At 43.0% G+C, this 24,542-nt stretch overlaps 1 protein-coding gene across 1 annotated transcript in view; it reads right to left on the bottom strand.

The window, feature by feature from the left end:
• Positions 1 to 260: 260 nt before the first annotated feature.
• The window catches only part of osbpl5 (oxysterol binding protein-like 5), a 51,686-nt gene continuing 27,404 nt past the window's right edge, over positions 261 to 24,542 (bottom strand). Inside the window, exons 3-23 of the mRNA XM_071539671.1 lie at positions 18,465 to 18,620; positions 18,166 to 18,239; positions 16,263 to 16,343; positions 15,759 to 15,860; positions 15,438 to 15,641; positions 15,093 to 15,177; positions 14,805 to 14,967; positions 9,127 to 9,340; positions 8,470 to 8,654; positions 8,198 to 8,279; positions 7,537 to 7,635; positions 7,263 to 7,359; positions 6,699 to 6,797; positions 5,184 to 5,281; positions 4,564 to 4,653; positions 3,129 to 3,265; positions 2,648 to 2,827; positions 2,325 to 2,454; positions 1,693 to 1,807; positions 1,478 to 1,580; positions 261 to 767 (exon numbers count right to left, since the gene is read on the bottom strand). Of these exons, the coding sequence (XP_071395772.1) occupies positions 632 to 767; positions 1,478 to 1,580; positions 1,693 to 1,807; positions 2,325 to 2,454; positions 2,648 to 2,827; positions 3,129 to 3,265; positions 4,564 to 4,653; positions 5,184 to 5,281; positions 6,699 to 6,797; positions 7,263 to 7,359; positions 7,537 to 7,635; positions 8,198 to 8,279; positions 8,470 to 8,654; positions 9,127 to 9,340; positions 14,805 to 14,967; positions 15,093 to 15,177; positions 15,438 to 15,641; positions 15,759 to 15,860; positions 16,263 to 16,343; positions 18,166 to 18,239; positions 18,465 to 18,600 (2,610 nt within the window). The 5' untranslated portion in view covers positions 18,601 to 18,620 and the 3' untranslated portion in view covers positions 261 to 631. The remainder of the gene's footprint in view (positions 768 to 1,477; positions 1,581 to 1,692; positions 1,808 to 2,324; positions 2,455 to 2,647; positions 2,828 to 3,128; positions 3,266 to 4,563; positions 4,654 to 5,183; positions 5,282 to 6,698; positions 6,798 to 7,262; positions 7,360 to 7,536; positions 7,636 to 8,197; positions 8,280 to 8,469; positions 8,655 to 9,126; positions 9,341 to 14,804; positions 14,968 to 15,092; positions 15,178 to 15,437; positions 15,642 to 15,758; positions 15,861 to 16,262; positions 16,344 to 18,165; positions 18,240 to 18,464; positions 18,621 to 24,542) is intronic.

Raw genomic sequence — 24,542 nt, 5'->3', positions numbered from 1 at the left:
TTGAGCGTACATCTATACAAAACAGACAGAATTGCACTGTTGGAAGATGCGTTTGTTCCTTCTTCATTTGTATATGTCACATTTTTCTCTTCTTTTTTTTTTGGCTTCAGCGTTAAGGCCCAAAATCTTGAGTGGAAGGGGAGTAGGAAAAGTCCACGCGGTGATCTATCTGCGCCCATAGGGCCTACTATAAGTACGAACAACACATACACGCACACTCAAAAGATCAACAGTATTGCTAAAGGAATGGTGGATGTTATTCTTTTCGCAAAAATCATTCTTCGTCATCATTACAATTCATCTTTTCCATTCGAAAACCTTCTATCCAATCTCTTGTCATCTTTCTCTCCTCTTTCCTGTCCAAAGTGCGTGGGTGCCGGTGTTGTTTCAGTCTGGCTACACTAGGGGGCGCCGTTCCTCTCTGCAGGTGACTGACAGGCGGTGGCTGTGGTTGTGTTTATTGCTATGGTGTCCATGCTCCTCCCCTCTGGAGGGGAAACGGGACAAAGTTGCCCTCTTGACACTGATCTAAGGTCTCCATCTCCCTCTGCTGATTAGAGTCTGTGTTTGTGGAGAGGGTCTGATGGTAGATCGGCGCCGGAGGGAAACTCCTCCCCGGGGAGGAGCGGCTTCAGGTGAAGACGTAGTTGAGGAGGAGCTGAGAGAGGAGCAGGACGCACAGGATGAGACAGTGACGACCCGTTAGCGACACGCCATCCTCCGCCGCCCTCTGACGAGCCAGCTGACGACTCAGAGCCACCAGGTTCCTACAGAGAGAGAAGGGACAGGATGACCAACACTTCTACAGGGTGTCTGCAGGTTTTAATACTGCTTGGAATTAAATTTTCAGTAGAACATAGCAATTGTTGTTTAAGTTCTAAAACTATAAATGTGTTTGATGTGTTTATTAAAGCAGATGTGATGAAAAAAAATGTTTTGCATATTGTATTAACCCTGTTCTGTATTCAACTAAGAGTGGACATGCATGTGGATCAAATTCACTGTGAACTGCAAGTGATGTAATAAATCATTAGAAAATAAAACTGACCCTCCTGCCCGTCACATTCCCGTTTTGGTGAAACTACACAATTTGCCCTATTTTGACTGCCTTGCTTTCCAACTCTGCTTTGGCTAGATATCACCAAATGATGAGGACCTCAAAAAACTGTTTAAGGCATTTTAATACTTTCTACGGCCATAGATTTAAATAATTTAAGACAGATACTGAGTTCCAACTGGAAGAGAAATGAATTTCTCTTTACCAAGAGGCAACTATTTCTTCAATGGCCATGTGGTTTTGAATTTCTCTTTTGTCTTGCCCCCTCCACAGGGAGGTCAGAGCACTGGGCCGGCTAGGACACTTCAGCTGGATGGATGCTTGCTGATATGGAAGCTTGAACCTGGGTCTTCCAGTCTCTACTCATTACGCATCCCTGCTGCCTCCACAGGTGTGTGTGTGTGTGTGTGTTATTCTCACCTCTGGATGTCCTGCTGTGTCTTCTGTATCGATGAGATGGAGGCCTCTATCAAGGCAATGTCCTTCACTTCTTTATTGCACCGCGCACACTGGTTGGAGAACCCTGGACACATGACAGGCAAGAACACAGGACACCGGTAACTCATAGAGCAATTGGAGTTCATATGTGTGTCCTTGTGTGTGTGTATGTGTGTATGAGCGTGTGTGTGTCTTACCCTCGTTGTCCGAGGACTCGTGTGTGGGCTCTGGTGTGGTGCTGCTGCTCTCGGTGTTCTGGCTGCAGCTGGACGGCTGGCTGCTGGCCTTCCTGCGCTTCCCAATCACCTCAGCCTGGGACACGGCAGAAGACACACACATTGCAAATCTGTTAGAACTGTACCGCAAACACCTGGACAGGGAACTGCTGGCTGACGCACCGTGAGGGCAGCTGAACGAAAGAGGAAAATCGGCCTGGCTGGTCATCACCAAACATGACAGTGACTGTGATTTTAGAACAGTTAAGAGCCGCTGTTAGGCATGATGCAAAGCAGATTGGCCTATTGCTTTGATAAAACAATAGGAAGACACCACTGTGATAAAAAAAGAAAACAAAAGCTCAATAAATCTTTCATGTTTAATCAATAATAAAGAATAATTATGATTAAATATTCTTCCACCAAGCAATATAGTTCTATCAGTATGAGTGATTTTCGGTTAGCGCTTACATATTTAAATGAACACTCATTCTCACAGGTTTTATTTTATCAGGTATTTTAAAACAGCTCTAAAAGTGACTCAGCCAATCAAGAGTTATCTGTTGTGTGAAAGTATGTAAGTGTGCAGGTGTGTGTGTTCGGGCCTGGCTAACCTTCTGCTGGCTGGCCCAGCTGTGGCTGTAGGAGAGTCCGTTGTGTCGTCTCTGGGTTTTCTCATGGGTCTGAATCACCCCGTCCTTCTCAAACTGAACCAGGCAGCTCTCTGGGTCCCACGGCCGCGTGCTAACAACAGTAACAATATATTAAGCTGTGGATGTGCTGACACCTGCTGCACACATCATTATCTCAATTTTTCCCCATCTCACTCTACTGTTCAATCCTTCTTGTTACATTCAGCTAAAAAGACAACATAGCATGCTGTGTTTTTCTGTGCGTGCAGGTTTTATTTGCTTGGTGTGCGGGTGTGTGTTCGTACTCTGTGTGCTTGTAGGACCACTCCGAGGTAACGGGGTCCTGGTGGAAAAGCCGCGGGCTCCAGGGCTTGTCTCCTCTTTCCCTGGCCTCTCTCCTCTGAGCTTCCTCCAGGACAAACTTCTCCTGGGTGGCCCGGTTCTGGTCCCGATCCATGATGGCACTGGTCACATGCTGCCACAGTCTGAAAAGAGCACATCACAAGGGTCACATGTCTGAATATAAGCTTAATCAGTCAATGGAGTTAGCAGAGGTCTTGCAGTTGTCTTGTATGTGACAAGTAAAGGGGGGTTTATATTTGGATAAGAAGCAAGATGTCTGAGGAAAAGAACATTTGCTACTTGTTATTGTCCTGTTGTTTTCATGTTGAGGGAAATCAAGTTATTTTCCTCAAATGAATGACTATGCGGTCAAGCATAAACGCAGAGTGACTGACAAACACAGTGGACATGCGTAGTGAATGAGTAACTGTGTGTGTGATTTACCTCTCAGACTCGAACTCTCCCTGCTGGTCCAGCTGGACCACCTGTCTCTTGAGGCGGCTGACGCGGACGTCTGGGCTGGGGTTCCACAACAGCTCCTGCTGGCCCGAGCGCTTCTCGTGGATGAACACCTCGCCGTCCTGATTACGATAACAAACAACAATGAACTGCTCAGTCCCGCCTATCAAAGAAAACAATTCTGAATGGCTGCATGAAATAATTTCAATTATCAATATGGAAAGAATATGTGACAGAAAACCTAACACAGAAAAAAGATTCTCCGAGATCTGGGGACCATTTCTAGATCGCTTGGAAAGATTTGACTACCATCTTGGGATACTTGGGCCATATATTATCTTTATTATTATTTACTACACTGTGATATAGTACAACTCTACCATATACATGATATCTATTAGATTGTTTCTCTTTGAGATTATTATGAATATGTCACACAGCATTTCGGTATGTGGTGGGACATTACATGTTATGTTGTATAAGATTATAGAGTTTCATAGTGTACTTGACCACGTTAGATATATTTGGGCACGAGACATGAAAGGCACAATGACATTTTTGTATATACACATACCAGTATGTCTGTGCGTAGATTGTTTTTTTTATTTATCTGCAAATTGTAAATGCCTATTTATAATCCATAATTTGATTTGTCAGCCCATGTTGCACCCTTTTCTTGTTTTTTTTAAAATTTATTTATACATATATTTTTTCTTTTCTTTTTTCTTGTACCATCATGTCCTTTTTCCTTTTCTTACACGTCTGTATGTCTATTGTTAAACCGCAAAATAAAATATATATATATCAAAAAAAAAAAAAAAAAGAAAACAATTCTGAAATTAAACCTGTCATTCATTCTAAGGTTACAACCATGTTCTCTATAATAGGGACATTCTCTTTTCTCTCTCTTTGGTCAGTGTTTAGTATAGTGCAGGCTGATATAATGGCTGGGCATGACTGTCAACTAGGCCATATTACTCTACTCACAATATGTAAAATGATACTAGGTCAACAACTACACAAATTCTCTAGTCATATGTATATCTTAAGATTCAACAGCAATATTTTTCCAACCTTTTCTAAACTTATGTGTACTGTCCCCAAACTTTTAAAGACCTAGGAATAATAAAATACATTTTCCCTACTTTTTCAGACTTTCCAGCCCTGTGTAGGAACCCTGCAAACCGGGTCCTCCAGTTGCTTTGTCTGCCTGCTCACTACACCGCCCTTCTGCCCCTAAAACGCTAATTACTGATTCTGCCCCTAATTACTACTGAGAATTAATTAGTGCTAAGTGGCAAAGAGTAGGCGGCAGAGAGAGAGAGGCTGCGAGACGAATTAAGAGGCGACAGGCATGGACAGAGGATAAAGAGATAAAACAGGAGAGGGGAAATGTTGGAGTCATGTTGGAGAATCTCACCCAGTGTCCATCCACAGTAGCCAGTAGCTCCTCTCCAACATGGATCTTCCCACTGATCTGATTCACAGAGCAGGGGCCTCCAAGGAAAGGCTGCATGGAAAAGAAAACACCTTTACTAAAACTGCTGTTACCTCGAACATATCGACAACTGCTACAGTAACTACAAGCTACTGTTATACCCTATTAGAGACTACTGACTCACTCAAACTACTGTTAAAACTGTGAAAAAGTCCTACTGTAACTATCAAAAACTACTAATGTCTAAAGCAACCAATTTTCCTAAGATGATAACTAATGATTAGATCTACTGTTATCTGTCACAGTATCAAAATTATTTAAATGATTACTGTCTCATACTGTATCAGAAAAACAAATATTGTTAACTTACACTATGATCACAAAAACAGCTGCTACCTCACATTGTATGAAAAACTATGACTACGGAAACTACCATTATCTCACACTATGTATTATCTCAAAACTATGCCTACAAATCCAGTGTTATCTCACACTGAAGGAAAACCTATTGCTACTAAAACCCTACTGCTACTGTATCACAATTCGCAAATTCAAGGCAAAAGGTGCCAATTCAATCACACACAAGTCATACAAATGTATACCTTCAGTTTGAACTCCAGCTCTGCGGCACATTTTGTTTTCTCACACTCGATGGTAATCTTCCCACCCAGCTCTAGTGTCATAGTGCCGTACAGGATACCTATAGAGACACATACAATAGTAGAGCATTACAGTAACAGTATATTAATCAACATAAAACCTAGACGAGGAACAGAGAACAGGAATCAGACAGACATTTACATTCCTGTGTAACTCAAGTGATGCATCATGGGTTAGGAGTTTAATTTGCACTCTGCCCACTCACAGTGACTGTATTTCTTGACTGCACTGTAGGACATGTGCTAATTTACAGTACAGCTACCTAAAGTATATCCAAAAAATAAACAGAAACTTGACCTGAGTTGGATTCCATGTCTACATTTGGCTGCCTGCCATATGACAGTCCATGAGCAGAGCAGAGCAGGATGTTATTCAATTTCCAGTACAGGAAGGCAGTCTGGCTAAGACAGATGGTCATGACAGGGACCGTCCACATACAATTTGTCATGGTAGGCGGGTTTCTATTTTAACCTTTTGTATTGTAGCCAAGTTTGGCAAATTAAGCGTAACACTGGGGAGCTTGGCGAAAATAGCCAACGAGGTTAGTGGGGTGAGCCAGGCACTACTAAATGAAATCTTTGAGAGGCATGTGGTGAGGAAGACCAGTGCTGTTCCCCACTGTCCTGGTCTCTCCCTTAGCGGGCAATTTGAGCTGATGCCTTTAACTCAAGAGAAAAAGAACCAGGGACTCATTTATCCCCACTACAAGTAGTGCCTTATGCCCCTATAAGAATACCTTATGACATTACTGCACTATGACTGATCTTATCAACTGATCTTATCAAAGCATTACCATATAGACTAACCAGATTAGAACTGGTTAGTCTACATGATATATGTTTTTGGTGTTTTATACTGAGTGTTTTTATTGTAATTGCCCTGCAAACTCAATTTCCCTAAATAAAATAAAGCTGGTAACCCTTCCTTGTCCTGTCAACCTAAGAACTAGGTATTTACTAATACTTTACAGTCCAGTTTCACCTTAGTCCTTAGTTTATGTGAAAATCAGAAGGTATTTGTTAGTAACACACTGATGCATAGACAGTAGCCACTGAGTAGAGAAGAATCTCAGAATACCAAACACACATGGTTTCATAAACCCTTTCCAAATGGGTAGAGCCATGAATAATTATTATATAAGAAAAGTGTATATAATTCATCTTGGGCTACTGCTAATATAAACTTTCAGTAACAAGATTCCTCCATGATTTGATGGGTAAAAGAGGTGTTTGAAAGAAAGTGTAGCCCAGTTCCTTTGGAATTCCACCTTTAAATTTGTGCTGTTCCCATCCTAAACTGTTCAAACCTTCAGCATCGTTACTTAAACTGATGAGTAATACCAGAGGTGTTTTTAAGTAATGCAGCTGTAATTTCTTACTTAATAACAGCTGTAATTACTTGGTAATTTAGTATTTGGACAGTTTGATAGCAGTCAACATATAGACCTAATCCATTACCTTTGCAGTGAGCGTAGGGCATAGTGATGACATACTCCTCATCCCTGCTCATGAACAGCAGCCTGGCTTTACCATCCAGGATGGCTGACAGAGAGTTACCTACAACAGGAGAGGGGGGGGGGCAAAGAGGACATTAGAGGGCATTGAAAAATATTTGTTTGTAGATCCCCTGACAAACACATATTTACAGGAATGCGTTTCAGTAAAGGACCGCCATTTGCGGCACCCGTGAAGCAGGCAGGAATTCAACTCGACATGCGTGTGTAGATCAAACTGGTGACCAAACCTGTGACCGTTGTGTCATGGGATGGTCTCTTAAACCAATATGACACACTGCTGCCCCTGACGTGTATGTCTAACATGCCTATGCTGATCTTCTGACTACGACCATCTATGCTTAGTTATACCACATTAAAAGAATAGTAATGATTTTCTCACATCATGACAAATCTTATTACTTCCATCCATATTAGCTTCAGAAAATGTCTCTCTATATTGTTATAAGTAGGTCCAAATAGATTAGAATTTTGTCAGAATTATAATATGCTGTGTAAAGTGGCGTACCATAGAACTTGGACTTGGCCAGGATGCTTCCACTGATTGAATAACCATCCTTCTTATTGCAGACATAGAAGGCAGAGATGGGTGGATGGTGGGACACCTGGCAGAAGGAGAGAAAGAGATGGAGAGATGGAGAGAGAGACGGAAAGGAAGAGAAGAGGTGTCAGGTACCCTCTGGCATGTGTAAATTTCACACTCGCTGTGTTTGCCAGGTGTGTGCTCTGTGTGTTTGTCTACATGTGGATGAATTAAGTCCTGTGCATGTGCCTGGTCTAACCTGTTCAGCTATGTAGAAAGTACAGCTGTCAGTTTGAGGGTGAAGCCAGCAGCAGCGAAATGTCTCCCCCAGGATCGGGTTATAAGGCTTCTTCAGACCCTGTGAAACACATGACACATCGTTAGTGTCTTCACACTGTGCATTTCCACACTGATTACTGAACACTGGCAGGCAGGTACACACACCCGCATACACATGCATGGACACACACACACACACACACACACACACACACACAGTTTCTCTTTCTTAAGCCAAATGAGGAACCTGTTAGACCAGTCTTTTCTGTTTAAAGCTTTTTGTCAGTTAGGCAAAACAAGACCACAGTTCCTCAGGATTGCACCAGTCTTACACAGTCAATATACCAAATTGGTATAACCACTGAGGTTAACTTACTCAAGACTAAGCTTCTATCAGCTACAATTTGTAGGGAAGAATACTAAATGAATGGACAGATTGTCAACATCACTATGGAAATATTAAATTCATTACACCACCTGTCTGGACTGAATAATGGAACAGGAAATTATTCACAATATGGTAGACAGTAGATGTCATGTACAACCTTTTACGCTATACTTACTCTAACAGAAACAGCAGAGGAGACTGATGCGCCACTTCAGAATAAATAACAAGCCATCTGGGAGTGAACACATCTTACCTTGGGCTTCTTGTAGAAGCCAGACAAGTACCATCGCAACACCTGCTTGATCCGCCCGTATGCACTCTCCTCCAGCGCAGCTCTGTGCCAGGGAAGGGAGGTGGGGTAATGGGAAGAAACAGAAACAAACAGGATTATGAAGAGAAAACAGAAACATCTTTAATTCAAAGAAAATACAAAAATGTAAAAAACGTGAACGTGTATCTACATATATTGTGTACACACAAACATGCGCGATCACACACAGAATATAATGACATTGGGTTACTGACTGTGAGAGCAGGTCAGCGTGGTAGTAGTAGTCTGACAGCTTGTCTAGGAAGGAGCGTGGCTCCAGGATGAAGGTGGGCAGCACCACCTTGGACAAGTCCATGCCTGGCCGCAGCTGCTTCAGCAGGGTCCAGATCAGACTCTTGTTCTCCTCCGACACAGTCTCCACCTGGGACAACTCCCCAGCCTGGGTGAACACATACAAACACAGGCAGGGACATGGGAGTGAGCTAGGACAGCAGGGTGGCCTAGCGGTTAGAGAGACAGCTCTGCCCTACGGCAAGCAATAAAGCATCACATTATTATTAGGCTAGGGCAACGAGGAGAGAGTACTGGATGAACTATATTTGGATACTTTAGTGAGCTTGCCTTGTGAAGTTGGGAGCACTGGAATGAGCGACACTAATGCAAATAGGGGTGATGGGGAAGGCAGACGGACAGAAGCATTAACAGAGGAGTTGTGCCATGGTGGAAATGCCTGAGTATAAGAAACTTTAAGAAATGTGCTCATTTGAACACAACAGAATATCTTGAAACACCCAAAATATATATCTTTCTACACTTATTTTTCCTGCTGCCTTCTTTGACATAAAAGGTAAACAAGATAAGAACAGGGTCAATGCCCATCAACATAAATAAATGTGAACTTGGCACCTCACCTCGGCCATCTCCTCTGGGCCCTGCTCTACGTAGGCTGTGGCCTGTGGCCCCGGGGACAGCTCGTCTGATTGGTCCATGTCGCTTTCCTCAGTCAGCCTTCCACCGTTCTCATTGGCTGTGGTGTCCCAGTCCTCGTGAGCCTCGCGCTCTGATTTGTCCGAGAAGCCGTCATGCTCCATGTGGTGATTGCCCAGCAGCACAGAGTCATTCAACCTACCGGTAGCAGAGGAGCAGCGAACACTCAGGTTAGAGCTATAATATGCAACTCTAACAAACAGCATCAGCCATTCAGCCATTCATATTGGATAAGGCACTGTTGTGGAACTGCATGTCTCTGAATAGGTCGAGTCAAACAAATTCTGGAAATTATGCTATGAATTTGTGGTTAAAGGCATGATTAATACAATTTAATGAGTTGTTTATTCTTCCTACATAACAGTTTTGTATGTTGATATTTGATTTATGGTTGTATCTTAACAGATTTAAATACAATCATAATGTGGCTCTCATAGCAGTAGCAAATCATTGCTGGGGATAATTCAGTTGTGTGGGAGCTTGAGGATATTTTTTTTCTGACCTAGCTCAGACATAAGAGATGAATAATAGGATATGACATGGAAATTAGGAACATCTCACTCAATCTTATCTCTGTGCTGCCAGAGCTCCAATGACTGCCTCGCCACTATGCCACAGACTTAAAATATCTACAAACAGTCCAAAACCATGACACAGCCTTCTGACAACACAGAAAGTCACTGCTATGAAACTTCAAGGCCGTGAATGTCCTTTGAATGTGTTGTGAATCTGAATCCACTGAGGGCTACTATGAGTAAGCCCACTGCGTTAGAGATGGCCCAATATAATAACACGGCTGACCTGGAGGGCCTGGATGTATCTAGCACATCTGACCTGTCTGGTTGCCCTGGCAACCCCCCACACTCCCCCCCTCACCTTGAAGTGGTCTGAATGTCACCAGCTACAGTCAGGTGACACATACAGGGACATATATGCGTTTGCACACAGACAATCCAGAGATATAACAAATTCAAAATGCATCCTCTGCTGAATTACCCATATTATGCATGCATGTTAGCTTCTGTGGAACGCTCCAGTCTAAACACGCATCCAACCAAATTTTCAGATCTGTTCGCTTTCTAACCAACCACAACAAACTAAAAAAAACAACAGCGGAGACAGACACGCATTAGCCTATCTATGGCCAAGGGAAGAGAAAGGGTGAGAAAGATAGACACAGGCAGAGAGAGAGAGAGAGAGAGAGAGAGAGAGAGAGAGAGAGAGAGAGAGAGAGAGAGAGAGAGAGAGAGAGAGAGAGAGAGAGAGAGAGAGAGAGAGAGAGAGAGATGGGGGATGAAATTGATGGCTAAAGAGGGACATCATGGCTCCAATCTCTCAGCCATTATAGAAGTCAGACAGTGGACTTTTGTCTATCTTTTATCTAAAAACACACACAGACAACACACTCACAGACAGACAGGCACACAAACAGACAGACGCACTTACACAGACAGACACAGGCAGGCATACACGTAAATTAAGGCAGGTCTCAATGGTATGCACACTCAAACAAAGGCTCCAGTCAGACATTGCACAAATCCTTCCCACTTCAAGTCCTGAAAAACACGTAGAAACCTTATGACAGTGGAAGACAACTGTAGTGTGCCATATGCTTTCTGCAAATGTGGGCCACACTGTATTCAGGGATGGGATTATGGTCACAAAACCTCCCCAGAAAAAAACACAAGGGAACAGTAATTTCGCCAAACAACAAAAATGAATGGGAGTTGCATGTCCGTAAAGCCTGAGGTCTCGACAAACCTGAAAAATCACATTCCTGCTCACTGTGTGAATCACTAACCAACCAGAGATGTTATTTATTAACACAAACACACAGACAGAGGAGGATTTCCTTACCTCACAGACCTCAAAACACCACCAGTGACGCTATCAATAAATCCAACCACAGGCACAGTCTGTCCTTATCTCTTTCCCTCTCCGGTTAATGAAGCGTTTGTGTGCGTTTTCAGTCAGGCAACAGAGAGGTGCAGATTTGTTTCCTTGTCTCTGACACGTCTGCTTCCTGAATGTGTGTGTGTGCATGTTCCCGTCTGTGCGCACTTGAGAGAGTGTGTGTATGTGTGTGTGCATGCAACGTCTGTGTTGCTGCCGTCTCTCTCTGGGTGGTGTAAGGTTCACATTCTACTCAATCTTCCTGCTCCTCTGTCGGCCATGTGACCCGGACGGGCTGCTTGGATTGGCTGGAAGAGGAGCAGGAGAGGAGGGAGAGCTGGGATGGATGGCCAGAGGGAGGGCTCAGCCGCGGAGGAGATAAGAGGAGGAGGGGCTGGGGAGGAGAAGGATGTCTAATGGAGGATGTCAACAGTACACAAACACTGATTTACACATTCAGGCAGAGACGGCAAATGGCAGCGCATGATGCCTAAATGCCTGCATGTACGGGACTGTTTGCACATAGCACACACACAAGCACATATCACACATTAATAACTACCAGTTTACAGGTGAAACATATATTGATAGGATTTACTACATATATATACATATATATATATACAGTATACATAACTACACACATAGCTATACACCCCTTCTCTACATATGTGTGTATGTGTGTGTAGTACAGTGCTGAATCATGGGTGGGGTTCAGACTCCGTGTAAAACAGACGGTGTGGCCTTTGGGCTTTAGTGTTACACAACAGCTATCAGTCGACACAGCGGACTGCACAACTGGAAGGACAGCACACAGACATACACAGACAAGCACAGACACACACAGACACACTCGCAGCATAATGACCTTTTTCTGAAATGCCCCTCGTCACATTCATTCTGTTCCACATTCACACTGGCTCAGTACAACCACAATCCTCTACTGTTTGCCACCGACCACTGGAGCAAATGGGGGTTAAGTGCCTTGCTTAAGGGCACCTCAACAGTCATTGCTGAGGAAGGGAAGAATGTTACTCATTCACTTTTAATGTCAAGATTTTCACAATTCAGGTTGTCTTCCTTATATGTTGAGTGTAACAGTGACAAAACAGAAATGCCAGAAATCTTTCATTCAGAGGTAAAGTTTGGCTTTAGGGTGGCTATTTGAATTTCCTGCAATTAATGGATTTTGGAAAAGTCCTAAAAGTTTCAGTTATAGTTTCAGATTCACAATTTTGCAAAAGTGAAAGTGTATCCCATATGGCAGTAAACATTCAGGCTGATGTTGAGCCAAAAGAAATTATAGATTTTTGAGAATTTGAGAATTCACAAACGGAAATAAATGGTATGAAACATTTTCTGTTTCCCCTGAAAAGACTGAAACAAAAAGGTAGGGTCTATGGCATGGCTAAAAAACAAACATTTGAGCCTGCAGTATCATTAGTGGAAAACTGAATTTCACAGGGCAGTTGTCAGTATACCCCATGACCACTCAAAATTAATGTCAAATTCAACAGTCTGCTACTGAAAAACATAACTAAGTTTAGCCAATTTTATATATAGTACAGTATGTGAATGCAACATCATCAATAATTGCCATGCAGAATCACCTACTTTTTCCTTCATGCTGTCCGTGTCTGTCTCTTAGTTTCAGAACCTGGCAGCAGCATGTTAAGTTTGAAGACTCTCCACTACCCATATTGGTTCAAATGTCCAAGTGTGTATCACTACTTCTACCATCTGGCTAGAAGTTTCAGCCAGGTTTCATAAGGTTTCATACTACAATCTAGCAGAGAAGAATAAACATAAATAGAATACAATTTAACATTTGTTTTAAAGAATGTCCATCTCTTAACTTAAATTTCCTAGTCAAAATCACTCTGACTCTATACAAATGTAACATTTTATTCCAACATTTACAGTTTTTCTCAATCGCTTACACACTATGACTGGGCCTATTAACTAAACATCCCAAACCATGACGCCATCTACCAAAAGACAGACCCATTTCCCAAAACTATAAACACTATTCCCCTGTTTCCACACATGATTCACATTTGTTGAACTTTTTGTGAAAAACTCTACACACAAATCCCTTCATATATCACTGACTGCACCATGTGCTCATTTAGAAAGCACTGCCATTCAATATCATTAACTCAAGTCATCACAGCTCAAACCCAATTAACACACAATTCCCCAGGTGCAAACACTAAGAGTCAAAATTGTTCACACACCAATCAGAACCTCAGGATAGATAGATAGATAGATAGATAAAAGGGCCATGGGTCAGTTTACTTGTTTTGGAACAATGGATCCACAAAGACCTGAAGGTAGAGGAAGAGGACACAGGAGAGGAGGTGGAAGAGGATGAGGAAGAGGAAGAGCAAGGGCAAGGAGACAAATAGTTTCTGATGAGATTCGTGCAACTCCAGCTGCACGAATCTCGAATCAGGATGCTGAGGCAGAATAAATGTGATTTTTTTTTTTTATGCACAAACTGTTTTTTTTCCATTGGTTTATATTGCTAAATACATGGACATTATTTTACTGTATTCTACATTCTTTATCAGTTGCATATTTTTACAGTAGATTTACTTATTCACTCAATTTCAGTTTATTTTACTACAGTACATTGAGGAATTAAACATTTTGAAAATGTATACATGTGTTGTGTCTTTATATTGTGTTCATCATGTAAAGAGGTTGTTCTGGGGGAAAACCATAAGCGGCATTATTCATTGCAGTAACACGTTTTTACGGTCGTGTTTTGAATTGATCTCACCAGTGTGTAATGGCTATTTTGTAGTGTATGTGTATTTGACGGTTTTTGTCTGATGTCTGAAGGCAAAGTTTGGATGTTTAGATGTAAGATTACATGGTTTTGAGTGGAGAGTTTGGTTTTGACATGGAAGTTTGAAGTTTATGAAAATGAGTGTGCAGTTATGCATTTGTGTTTAGAGTTTTGGGAAATGGAGCATAATTTCAAGAAATGTGTCTTGGCAATCAAGAAAAACTGTAATACCAGTAGGAACACGTATCCTCAAAATGGACCTGGCCATGAATAAGTTACATAAAGAGTTCTTTTTAATGAGCAAACCCAGCAAACCAGGATGATTCTTCAAAAATGAAAGGATAGTCATCCTGAGACCAGCTATAACACAGTACGTATGTGTGTGTTTGTGTGTGTGAAAGCATAGCACTTTTCATTTCCCCTTTATTGTAATTTTTTCTGAAAAATCATCCTGACCAAAAGCAGAAATAAGTGTCCTTTAACATCTGTTTTTCTCCTACGAAGGAGAAGCTTTACTTTCCTCTGCCTTTTCAGTTGTTGCGTATTCAGACTGGGAACTCCAACATGGATCGTCAACATGGCGACATACACTGTAAATGCTACACACCACTACTTTTAACATGTTTGTAATCCTTAAACACCTTATAATCCTTATACTTCTGAATGGAACACAGCATAACTGTGGTTGGTAGCAATGCCATCCTTATTGATTGATATGCACAGACTGGCGAGCAGCACCGGTGACGTGTGTCTACATCAATCTTTCAGGACCACCACAACTCGGGAGTGTGATTGTGTAGAGCTTTGACAGTCCAGTGAGAATTGCTGTATAATAGAGGATAACGATCAAATGATACCTGATAAGCAATCGATACATTGTGTGTGCAGCTGTATGTGTAGGCTTGTATTACTCACTGTAGCAGCTCTGTGTCTGTGAGTGCAGTGGACTGCAGTAGGTGGAGTATATGGGAGGACTCTGAGGAGGTGCTGATGTCTCCCTCTCTCCCTGCTTTGGCTGTCAGCTTGTAGAGACTGGAGCAGCTGAGAGCCAACTCCAGGGCATCCATCCAGCACCGGCCTGGAGGGACCAGCAGTGGTGTTAGAGGCAGGAAATATCGCTTTCAGCAAACAAAATATAAAATCTAAATTAAACCCTCAAGAACAGGTAGTTCCAACCCAGCCAAACACACACATATGCCTTACCATCAGACTCTGAGGCAGCTCTGAAGATCAGGTAGTTGCTGGGTAGAGGCTGAGTGATGGAGCCAACATTCTCTCCTTTGGGACCCTGAACATGGAAGAAACAGTGACTCACACCTCAGGTCATTTCAGTCATGTTGCACCAACAGAAATGGATTGTAATTCGATGGCTCTCTCAAAGGCTACAAGCATTATCAGGTCCTGAGTGAATGAGTTTATTTAGACGTCAATATGATCATCGGAGTCTTCTTGTTGCAAGTCAATTTAAAGTGTTGATGTTGATTGAATTCTTCTCGTCTGTTATTATTGGGGTAAAAAAAATTCAGTAAGCCTGACAAAATGTCTGACCTTGACAGCCCAGATGGATTTGTCCAGGGGGTGGTAGAGCTTGAAGCAGAAGCCGTCCTTCTTGGAGGGCCTCTCGATCAGCTTGCATGCATTGAGCAGGATGGTGCCCACCCAGTGGTCAGATTTTGGGGTCTTATAGATCAAGAGAACCCCAGGCTTCAGGGCACACCACAGCTTGGTCCAGCTCTTTAAAGAGCCACGGATCTGAGGAAGAAAAGAGATGGGGCAAATTAGCAGGGTTCAGTCAGACTGTCAGACTATCAATGACATCATACTAAGTAAGTCTGGGGGATTAATGCTGTCATGACAACATCCCTGTACCTTTAGCCAGTTGGACATGATGACAACACTGGGGTCCTTTAGAGCGCTAAACAGTTCTTTGGTTGCCCGTTTCTTCTCCTGCCTGTAATTTTGCTTCTGGAGCTGTGAAACAGAAAAACACCTGAATGAGTCATCTATCATTAGCGGGCGGGAGGATAGATCTAAAAACGCAATCACTAGGGGGAAGCAGAGTCAAACAAATTTCATGCTGGCATACTGTAGTCTTTGGTTGTCATCAACATGATTTATCTTTGGTCATTTGAAATGCGAGCTTAAAAAAGGGTACATGTTTAAAATATAATTTGAACAAATTTGAAAAGAAAATACAGAAAGGGTCAGTGTATATTTTAATTTTTGAGCTGAGATTGCTTACAGAGATACAGAAGTGCAAAATGATTACATATCATACAGTTATGATCAAGCTGAATGGCTGATAAAATTCTACATTTGTCACGATCGTCTCAAACTAGCCTCCTGTAACACGGGACAGGAAGTGATGCGTACCTTGAGAGACTCCTTCCGGGCCAGCTTTTCTGTGGGGGAGGGACAATCCTTCTCCACACCATTGAACATCCTGGACTCAGACTGGAGGAGGAGGGAGAAGAGGAGAGGTTCATTGAGGATGAAATGAAGACAAGGGAGAGGAGCGACTGTAAAGGATTTAAGTTAAACATGGCAACTGTCCACTGTGTCAACTTACCAACCACAATTTATCATGCATAACTGATTTCAGATTTTAGATCAAGAGTTTAGTTTCTAAAATTAATAAATGTAGAGTATTGGCTTGTAAATTAGAATGTCCACTGTGGCTGAAATTAGTCAAGATCTTGACATAGGATTTGAAAAGTACAGTAAAATAATTCTGTTCCTCAGATAATAAAGATTAATAATCAGTGATTAATAATCATCATGTCTAGCAATATCTATCAAAATGATTGGGACTGTCTGCTCATGCTCATTAGTAACAACTCAAAAAACAACAACAACAACAATTGACTCTCTAATGCAGTGCCCATTACCCAACTCAACTCTTTGACATCAAATAAAAAGCCCATTATTAAAATATCTCATTTGCCCTGTCTTGAGCTGATGCCACTGTAACACAGCTATTATGTGCAAGGTTGTGTGGAGCAGGTGGGTGGTCAGCCCATTCAGCCAACAAGGCAGCTTAGCAGTCATTCAGTATTTTGGTCAGAGGATGACCGTTCCAGTTCCACCCAGCCTGGCGTTTTGATCCATGAACCCACTGACTTCCTGGGTTAGATAGCATAGGGCTGAGATACTGATCTGTGGTCTCCACTGACCAATCAGTAGATAAAGATTAGAATCTTAGTAGTAAGTCCTCCTATGATTTCAATGTGGTAAGTAATCACATAACCACTTTCATTGTAAGCTAAACCAGTATGATTCACAATATTATTTGGTGAGCCCACACAGGCGCTGAGTCCTACTCATTTGTGTTTACAAGAGCCCATTCTTAGTGTGTAGTACACAATTACAACCCAGTCTAAATGGCAGCATGTGATGCTAGGGTTAGGCTGTGCTGAGTCTCCTATTGTCCCACAAGGGCTTTTGTAATGGGAGAAAGGCCAAAGGGCCAGAGATGCAGCTGTGCCTGTGAATCATTCCACACACAAACATGTGATGGAGGAGAGGAGAGGAGAGGAGAGGGCAGGAGAGGAGAGGAGAGGAGAGGAGAGATGAACTGAAACCATTGGAAACATTTATTGATCATTGTTAATCACTCTTGCTAATGAGTGGAGAAAGATTAAGGCCAGCATAACATGAGAGCGGGAGAGAGATAAGCACCAGAACAACTAAGGTCTGGGTTGTCAAGAGAATGGCTTGCAGTGGGCTGTCACCGTGGCCCTGATGTAAAACTCCATGACTTTTGCATGACTTCCCATAGCTAAAGTCAGTGTGACCTGAAAATGTTTTTAATTCCTGGTTTGTTCACGTTGTTTTACCAAAGGAATGAACACCACTTTTGGGCCTGCTGTGTAGAAAAACAGTTGAAAACCACCATCTAACGCACTAACTGTGTGAAACAAGGTGGAAAATACATTCTGGTATATGCCTGTGAAGTCACCCATTTGTAAAATTTCCTGATATTCCCTGACTCCCCCAGAGAATTTATCAAATTCCCTGTTTGGAATACACCACTCAAAATTCCATGATATTCCAGAAATTGCCAGTGGGAACCCTGTAAAGAAGGGTTCAACATTGGTGGGTCTGTCTAGCGTTAGAACAAAACACTTATGAATGCTTTAGTCTGCTAATTATAAGCAATCAGAAAAATAAATCATCATAGGATGCACTATGATGACACATGAGGCTGTGTGCTCACCTAATGAGTCAATAAGATTGGATTGTTAAGGAGCGGCCCAATCAGGAACTGTGTTCTTACCTTGCTGCTCGGCGATTGGGCGGGGCTGAGCTCATTACTCAGCATGGAGAGACCATTCCTGTCCGTCTCACTGCCTGGTGGGAACACACAACACACAGTCACATACAATTATACCGTAACAGACAATAAAAAACATGACAGACCAAGAAACAACTGTACAGAATACATACAATACAGTACACTGTCATTTCACAGACAGTGGATTTCAACTAGCACGCTTCACTGAAATATCAGATTTTGCGTGTCATATCCTTATTTTATGTTCTTAGCTTGTCAGCCTTGACCTCTTGGTGTTTCACCTGGGCTGAGGTGGTAGAGGTCGTTGTCTCCTCCGTAAGACAGGTTCCGGGTGAGGGCGCGGGGGTCAATTTTTGGCGGGGAGGTGGCATTGGGGCACAGAGAAAACCTCCGATGGAACAAATTCTCCTCCTTCATCCTGACAACCTGCTGGTCCTCTGGAGGGAGAGAGAGAGGAAGGAAGGAAAGATTTGGAAGGGGAGGAGGAAATGGAGGAATAAAGACACAAGGAAGGATGGAAGAAAGACAAATTTTGATTAGAACAAAACCTATTTTCAAGACCTTTTCAAGGTCAATGTTAATTCAAGATACATCAATTTGATGATCATAACGCTGCAGTCATAAACTCTACCTACAAGGAGGACAAACAGTTCAGTGAAGTGATCCATCCTCTCTCCCCTCTCTGTAGTAGCTCCTCTCTATATATATCTGATCTCCTTCTTTGTCTCTCCCTGCGTCTCTGACTCCTAGCTCTCAAACTCCTTCTTCCCTTCTGTCTCCCTGCGTATATTTCAATCCGTCTGGTCCCTCCTCTTTCTCTCTCCATTCCTAGACTAACAAAAACCCACTGTACGAGGATATGTCAGCCTGTCCACATAATGGGACTGTACGTGGCAGTGACAGACCATCCAGGCCGCACAGTGTCCGCGTATGTGACAGATAGCCTCTCCACACAAGTTCACAGTCACTCTGTCCACACAGACAGAGCCACTGTCCATGGCAGCCCTACCCCCACTCCCCCTCCCATCCTCTCCGTCTGCTAGCACCACCAGGCTCTGTGGTGGCAGAGGGACAGGCTTCGGCCCACAAATTGCTTCACCCAGAGTAATGATGTCTGCAGTCACACCCTTGACATCCGGGTCCCACCATACTAGGGAGACGCAAAACTCCACATGCACACAGGTGGGGTCAAATGCAGCCGTTGTAGATTTCCACATGATCACTGTGGTTCTGTGGCTTCATGTTGTTGTTGTTTACAAAGGTAAAATATGTGCTGTTGTGTATTTACAGCACTGAGCGGATGGATTGCGTTTTTAGGCCACCATCTCCACGCAAAGCTAACAAAAACATGTGTACACAATAAGCAAACACACATGCATACACACGTGTGCCTGCAAACACACACACACACACGCACACACACACACACGCACACACACACACACACACAAATCTGTGCCAAGACTGTTAGCGTTTTGCACATCTGTCTGTTGTTAATGAGTGAGAGATGTTTTTCTTCTTTGATCCCTGGAGACAGAATGACGTAGCACTTTGTCGCGCTCTGACTGTTTCCTCAATCCTCCGGTTCTTTCCCTCTCCTTGTCCCTTGTTTTCTCCTCCACTGAGCTCTGTAGTTATTGACGGGTGCAAACTATTCATAGCCTGGTATTAACATCTGCAGAGAGTCCTGACTGTGTCCAGACAGATCATTAAGCTCATTCAAATGGGCGGTGAGCTGATCTTTGGAGATCAGAGCTGACAGTAAAAACGCTGAGGTTAATGGAGCGTTGCTGTTACCACCTGGGTCTGTCTGGCCGCACTGTGTTCTGCTCAGATCAATATAATCCTTTTCATTTTCTCTCCGAGCAGAAACACATATAGTAGGCTAGACCCTCTGACTCCCAGCCTACACAGCAGTCTCGCCTACAAATCCTCAGCTGCAACATCCAAGAACAGTGTGTTACATAAAATTCATTCATGGACTGTTTTTACAAACCGATTCATTTTTAAACTCTCCCACATTATTCCACCATGACTACACTGTTACATGATGTCAATACCGTATGTTACAAAGTCCTGCGCACATATTGTTAAGTGATCGGGGTGTACCACAGTGATCAGGGTGTACCAGGGTTCATGGTAAGCTATGGGTAGACAATGGCTTACTCTTTCAACAAAGCACATTAGAGAAATTGGAAATCACATCTAGTGCTGAGGGAGTCCTATAATCCTTGTATCAGACAACAGTATTTCCTGTATGTCAGTGACAGTGCAAGAGCATTACTGGACACCACTGCATATGGGCGTGCATGTATGTGTGTGTGTGTGTGTGAGTGAGAGAGACGACAATACATTATGAGAAAGCCAGTTGCCTGTTGCAGGATTTAAATGGTACGGACATGCATTATTCTAGCAGTGATAGGAGGTATTAAGTGCTTGGTGTGGATTAACAATATGTACTATAACCTCCCATACAAATAGACATATGTAAAACACACACACTCACAAGTACCCACTTCCCTGCTTTCTCAACACACCACTCCCTGCTTTCTCTGTTCCTTACCCTGACTCTGTGACTCATTCTCTCTACCTCCTGACTGCCTTCTCATTTCTGATCTTGCCATCTCTTCTGTTCTCTTCTTCATCTCGCCCTCTGCTCCTTTGTTCTTTCAGAGACGTAGCTAAGAGCGACCGAGATATGAGAGAGAGAGGAAAGGTAAATTCCTTCTTCCCAAAAAGAAGCCTTATTCGTCCTCGTTGGGTTGGGTCTATAAATAGCATTTCATTGCTGCAGTGCGTGTGTGCATGTGTAGTACAGTGCTGAACCCTGGGTGGGGTGCAGGCTGCATGTAAAAGAGCTTGTAGCTTTAGTGTTACACAGCAGTAAACACAATGGACTGACAAACTGTATGGAGACACACACACACACACACACACACAAAAATAATACCACTTACTGCCAGCCTCAGGGAGGGCCAAGATGTCATGGGCAGACATGCTGACTGACAGAACAAACCAATCATAGATGGTCCTCACAGCTGCAGGGCGGGGAGTCTGCTGGGTGTGTGTGAGCACGTTACTTAGTCTAGTACTAGCATGGGTGTGGCATCCGTGTGTGTGTCATACGTGTGGGCCTGTCAGTTGGATGTATCTGAGAGTCCATGGTAGTATGTGTGTTGAGGGATGTGTGCGTGAAGTGAGTGTGTGGATGTGTGTCTATCGAGCATACGTGACTGTGTGTGTGTGTGTGTGTGTGTGTGCCTGCCTTGCTGCTGCAGACTGAGGGGAGGATTACACAGGATGTAGAAGGAGAGAGAAAACACTCACCACTCCAACCAGTGAATCCCAGCTGCAGTGGCAGAGCAGGCAGTACTGAGCGCCCATTACACACACACACACATATGTACACACACACACACACACACACACACACTCGTCACCAGTCTAACTACAGCGTAGGTGCTGGGAACACTATTAACCTGCCTACACATGATCAGCGTTCTTGTGCCTCGCTCACTGCACAGTTGAGCGCAGGTAGACAAGTTTGCAAATTGATTCGTCATCACGGAAGGCCAGTCTGACAACTGACATTTCACCATGCAACAGTTTTTCTCCCAAGATCGTGATATGTCTTCAGTGTGGTGTTATACCCAAGGAGGTTCGAGGTACTCCACGTCTTCACATCGCCTGCTTACGTCACGTTTATGTCACAAGCTACAATCTCATTGGTGGCGCTTTGAAAGGTCAGTTGCAAATGCGGTCAAAGTTGAAATAATTTGAACTTTGAGCACAGCAGCTGGGTGGCAAACTTGAGTGGTGCATGTTGCCATGGGTAACGCTACCGTCAAGGTGGGCACCACCACTCTCACCATAGGAAAAGCCAGTGCAAAGCCGTTTTACGGTGTAGGCACCATTAGGATGCATTAAGACCAGGGATTGGTAGATTGACAGAAAAGCAAAGGATCATATTTGTTCACTCATTCACTCACTCACGTGTATGTCTGTTTGTACTTGCTTGCGTGCATGTGTGTATGTTTGTACTTGTGTGCATGTACGTGGGCGTGTGTGTCTTTCACAGCACAAGAAGCAAATGTGGGTGTTTCAGGAAGGAGCAGGACGGCTGGCTGGCTGGAGAGTGTTCAATGCCATGGGGTTCCCAGGCTCAGCCAAGGGCCACAGTAACACAATATCAGACTAAATGATTGACTACTGTTGCTTCAGTCTGTGGGAGGGCCTAGTAACACTAGCCTTCCTCTATGGAAATAGAAGTGTGTATCAGTTGGCTCACCAAAGCCAATCTTACGCAACTTGGCCTTTGTCCACCGTTTCACTAGTGCTACTGTCTGCATGCATGCAATACTCTAGTTACTGTGAACCATCAAATTAAGGTGATAGTTTGATTTAAAGTAATAATCCACAACATTTTTCGATAAAATGCCTGTTTTGCTACTCTCTATCGCCGACTGATAATCATGCAACAGTGATTCCACCTATAACCAGTTCATAAATAGCGATATCAATTGTAATAGATATGCAGTAATAATGTAAGTAAACAGTTATCACATTTTCTAAAACACTGGATATATTTATATAGTGTAGATATTACAGTTTCTGTAGACATGGTCACTTGTTTTGTTATTTGTAGTCGCTTCTCTATTCTCAGTAGAGCAGCCCAACCTTGTTTGTTTTGGGGGTTTGGGAGCTGCTGTCTGTCCAGTGACTTCCAAGTACTGGGGACACTGCCGTCAAATGATCGCAGGGAAATGCAGTGCAAAACACCAAAGTGATGAACGTTTATCACCAAAGCTGTTGCAAAAATCAAGAAAATTATCACTTTAAGCAGATTATCACATTAAGCATTTCAAGTAACGCAATTTCCCCCAATAACCTGGGTCTTACATGGATTTATTTTAGATTCAAGTCAGCTTATGCAATGTGCTGCAATTAGATCCAGCCCACAGCCACACCAATATAGACAAAAAATGTCTGAAAATATTGGCAGATGTGGCATTCCTTGTTGTTCGCATCGATGCACTTCGAGAACACCTTGATGCAAGCAATGTGAATCTCCGTGTTTGCTGAAAATAGAAGGTACTGACGCAGCACAGACCCTTTCCCATTGGAGAGATACTTTTCAGGCAACAGGTCAACTTCCTCTGTGACCTTTGAGACACGTGCACACATTTAAAACCCCAAATGAAAACAGACTGAAGTGTTTTCATTGCCAAATAAAGCAAGATTGGGCTTCTCTATCCTCTGAGCTTAAGGAGTGCAGTGTTGGCCTTTGCAGCAGTAACAGTAGACACACAGTGTAACAGAGAAGGTGCTACTGAAGGGGGAAACACATGACTGAACATCAGCAACAGGAAAGGACATTCAAAAAATACCGCTGGGACCAGTTAACCTGGCAATGATAAATACAGATAACAAGTCAGAAATAGACTGTACACGTCCATACTTGAAAATATCACTTATGGTGGGCATCTGTCCAAAAAAAATGTCACCTGCTGCTCAGTTCGTTTGAAGTCACGTGGGTTTATATATCTTGAGAAAGGAGAAAAGGTGAGATGAACCTATCCAATGTAGGTTGCATTTGTTTAAGAGTGCTATGTACTATGCTTGCTCCAGAGTAAACGACAAATCATAAGTGCGCACTATTTCTGTACTAAGCAGCCATTCTACCCTTTCACTGACCTTTCATTAATACAGAAAAACAACCTGCGATGGTGCTAAACCTCAACTCTCACCACTCTCAGAGCAAAGCATTGCACCTACTGCCTGCCAGGCTGGGCTAACATTAACCTCATTCACCATGACCATGCTACACAGGCGCTAGGCTAATATTTACCCAATGATATGGACTTATAAAGGACTACCTGTGGAAAAGATAACAGTGGAGTAGCAGGACCAGGCCAGTCAATAACACAGACATTCTTGTATCCTACAATAACCTTGAACTATGAGTAAAGAGGACAGGAAAAAAACACAATAAAAGGGTTTGTCCCACAGTTACCCTGTTGAGGTGTAAGCACTTGTCTTTTTGTCACATGGGGCCTGCTGCTTTTTATTAATCATTAGACCACATGGGAGGAGGAGGGAGGGGAGACGGAGGGAGGTGTCTGGAAGGGAACATGTTGACATGCTGTAACCTGTGCAATGTTAATATGCTTGACTAATCTGACTAGCATACAATCTCAATCTCACTCAGGGACACACTGTATTAGCCTCCATACGAGTCTGGGGTGCAGATGCACTGGCTGATGTTGACCTTGGTTCGGTCTGTTGGAAAACTCATAGATTGTAGTACTGTAGTTCAATGAAGTCCTGAAACTTTCCACAGTGCTTTTTAAGATTCAAGT

Source organism: Centroberyx affinis, unplaced genomic scaffold, assembly GCF_046629955.1.
Source record: "Centroberyx affinis isolate AG114_WGS23_722 - 3 ecotype Tasmania unplaced genomic scaffold, CSIRO-AGI_Caff_v1 ptg003487l_1, whole genome shotgun sequence".
Lineage (NCBI taxonomy): Eukaryota > Metazoa > Chordata > Actinopteri > Beryciformes > Berycidae > Centroberyx > Centroberyx affinis.
Note: the sequence above shows the minus strand (reverse complement) of the source record. Positions and strands in the feature narration are given on the sequence as shown.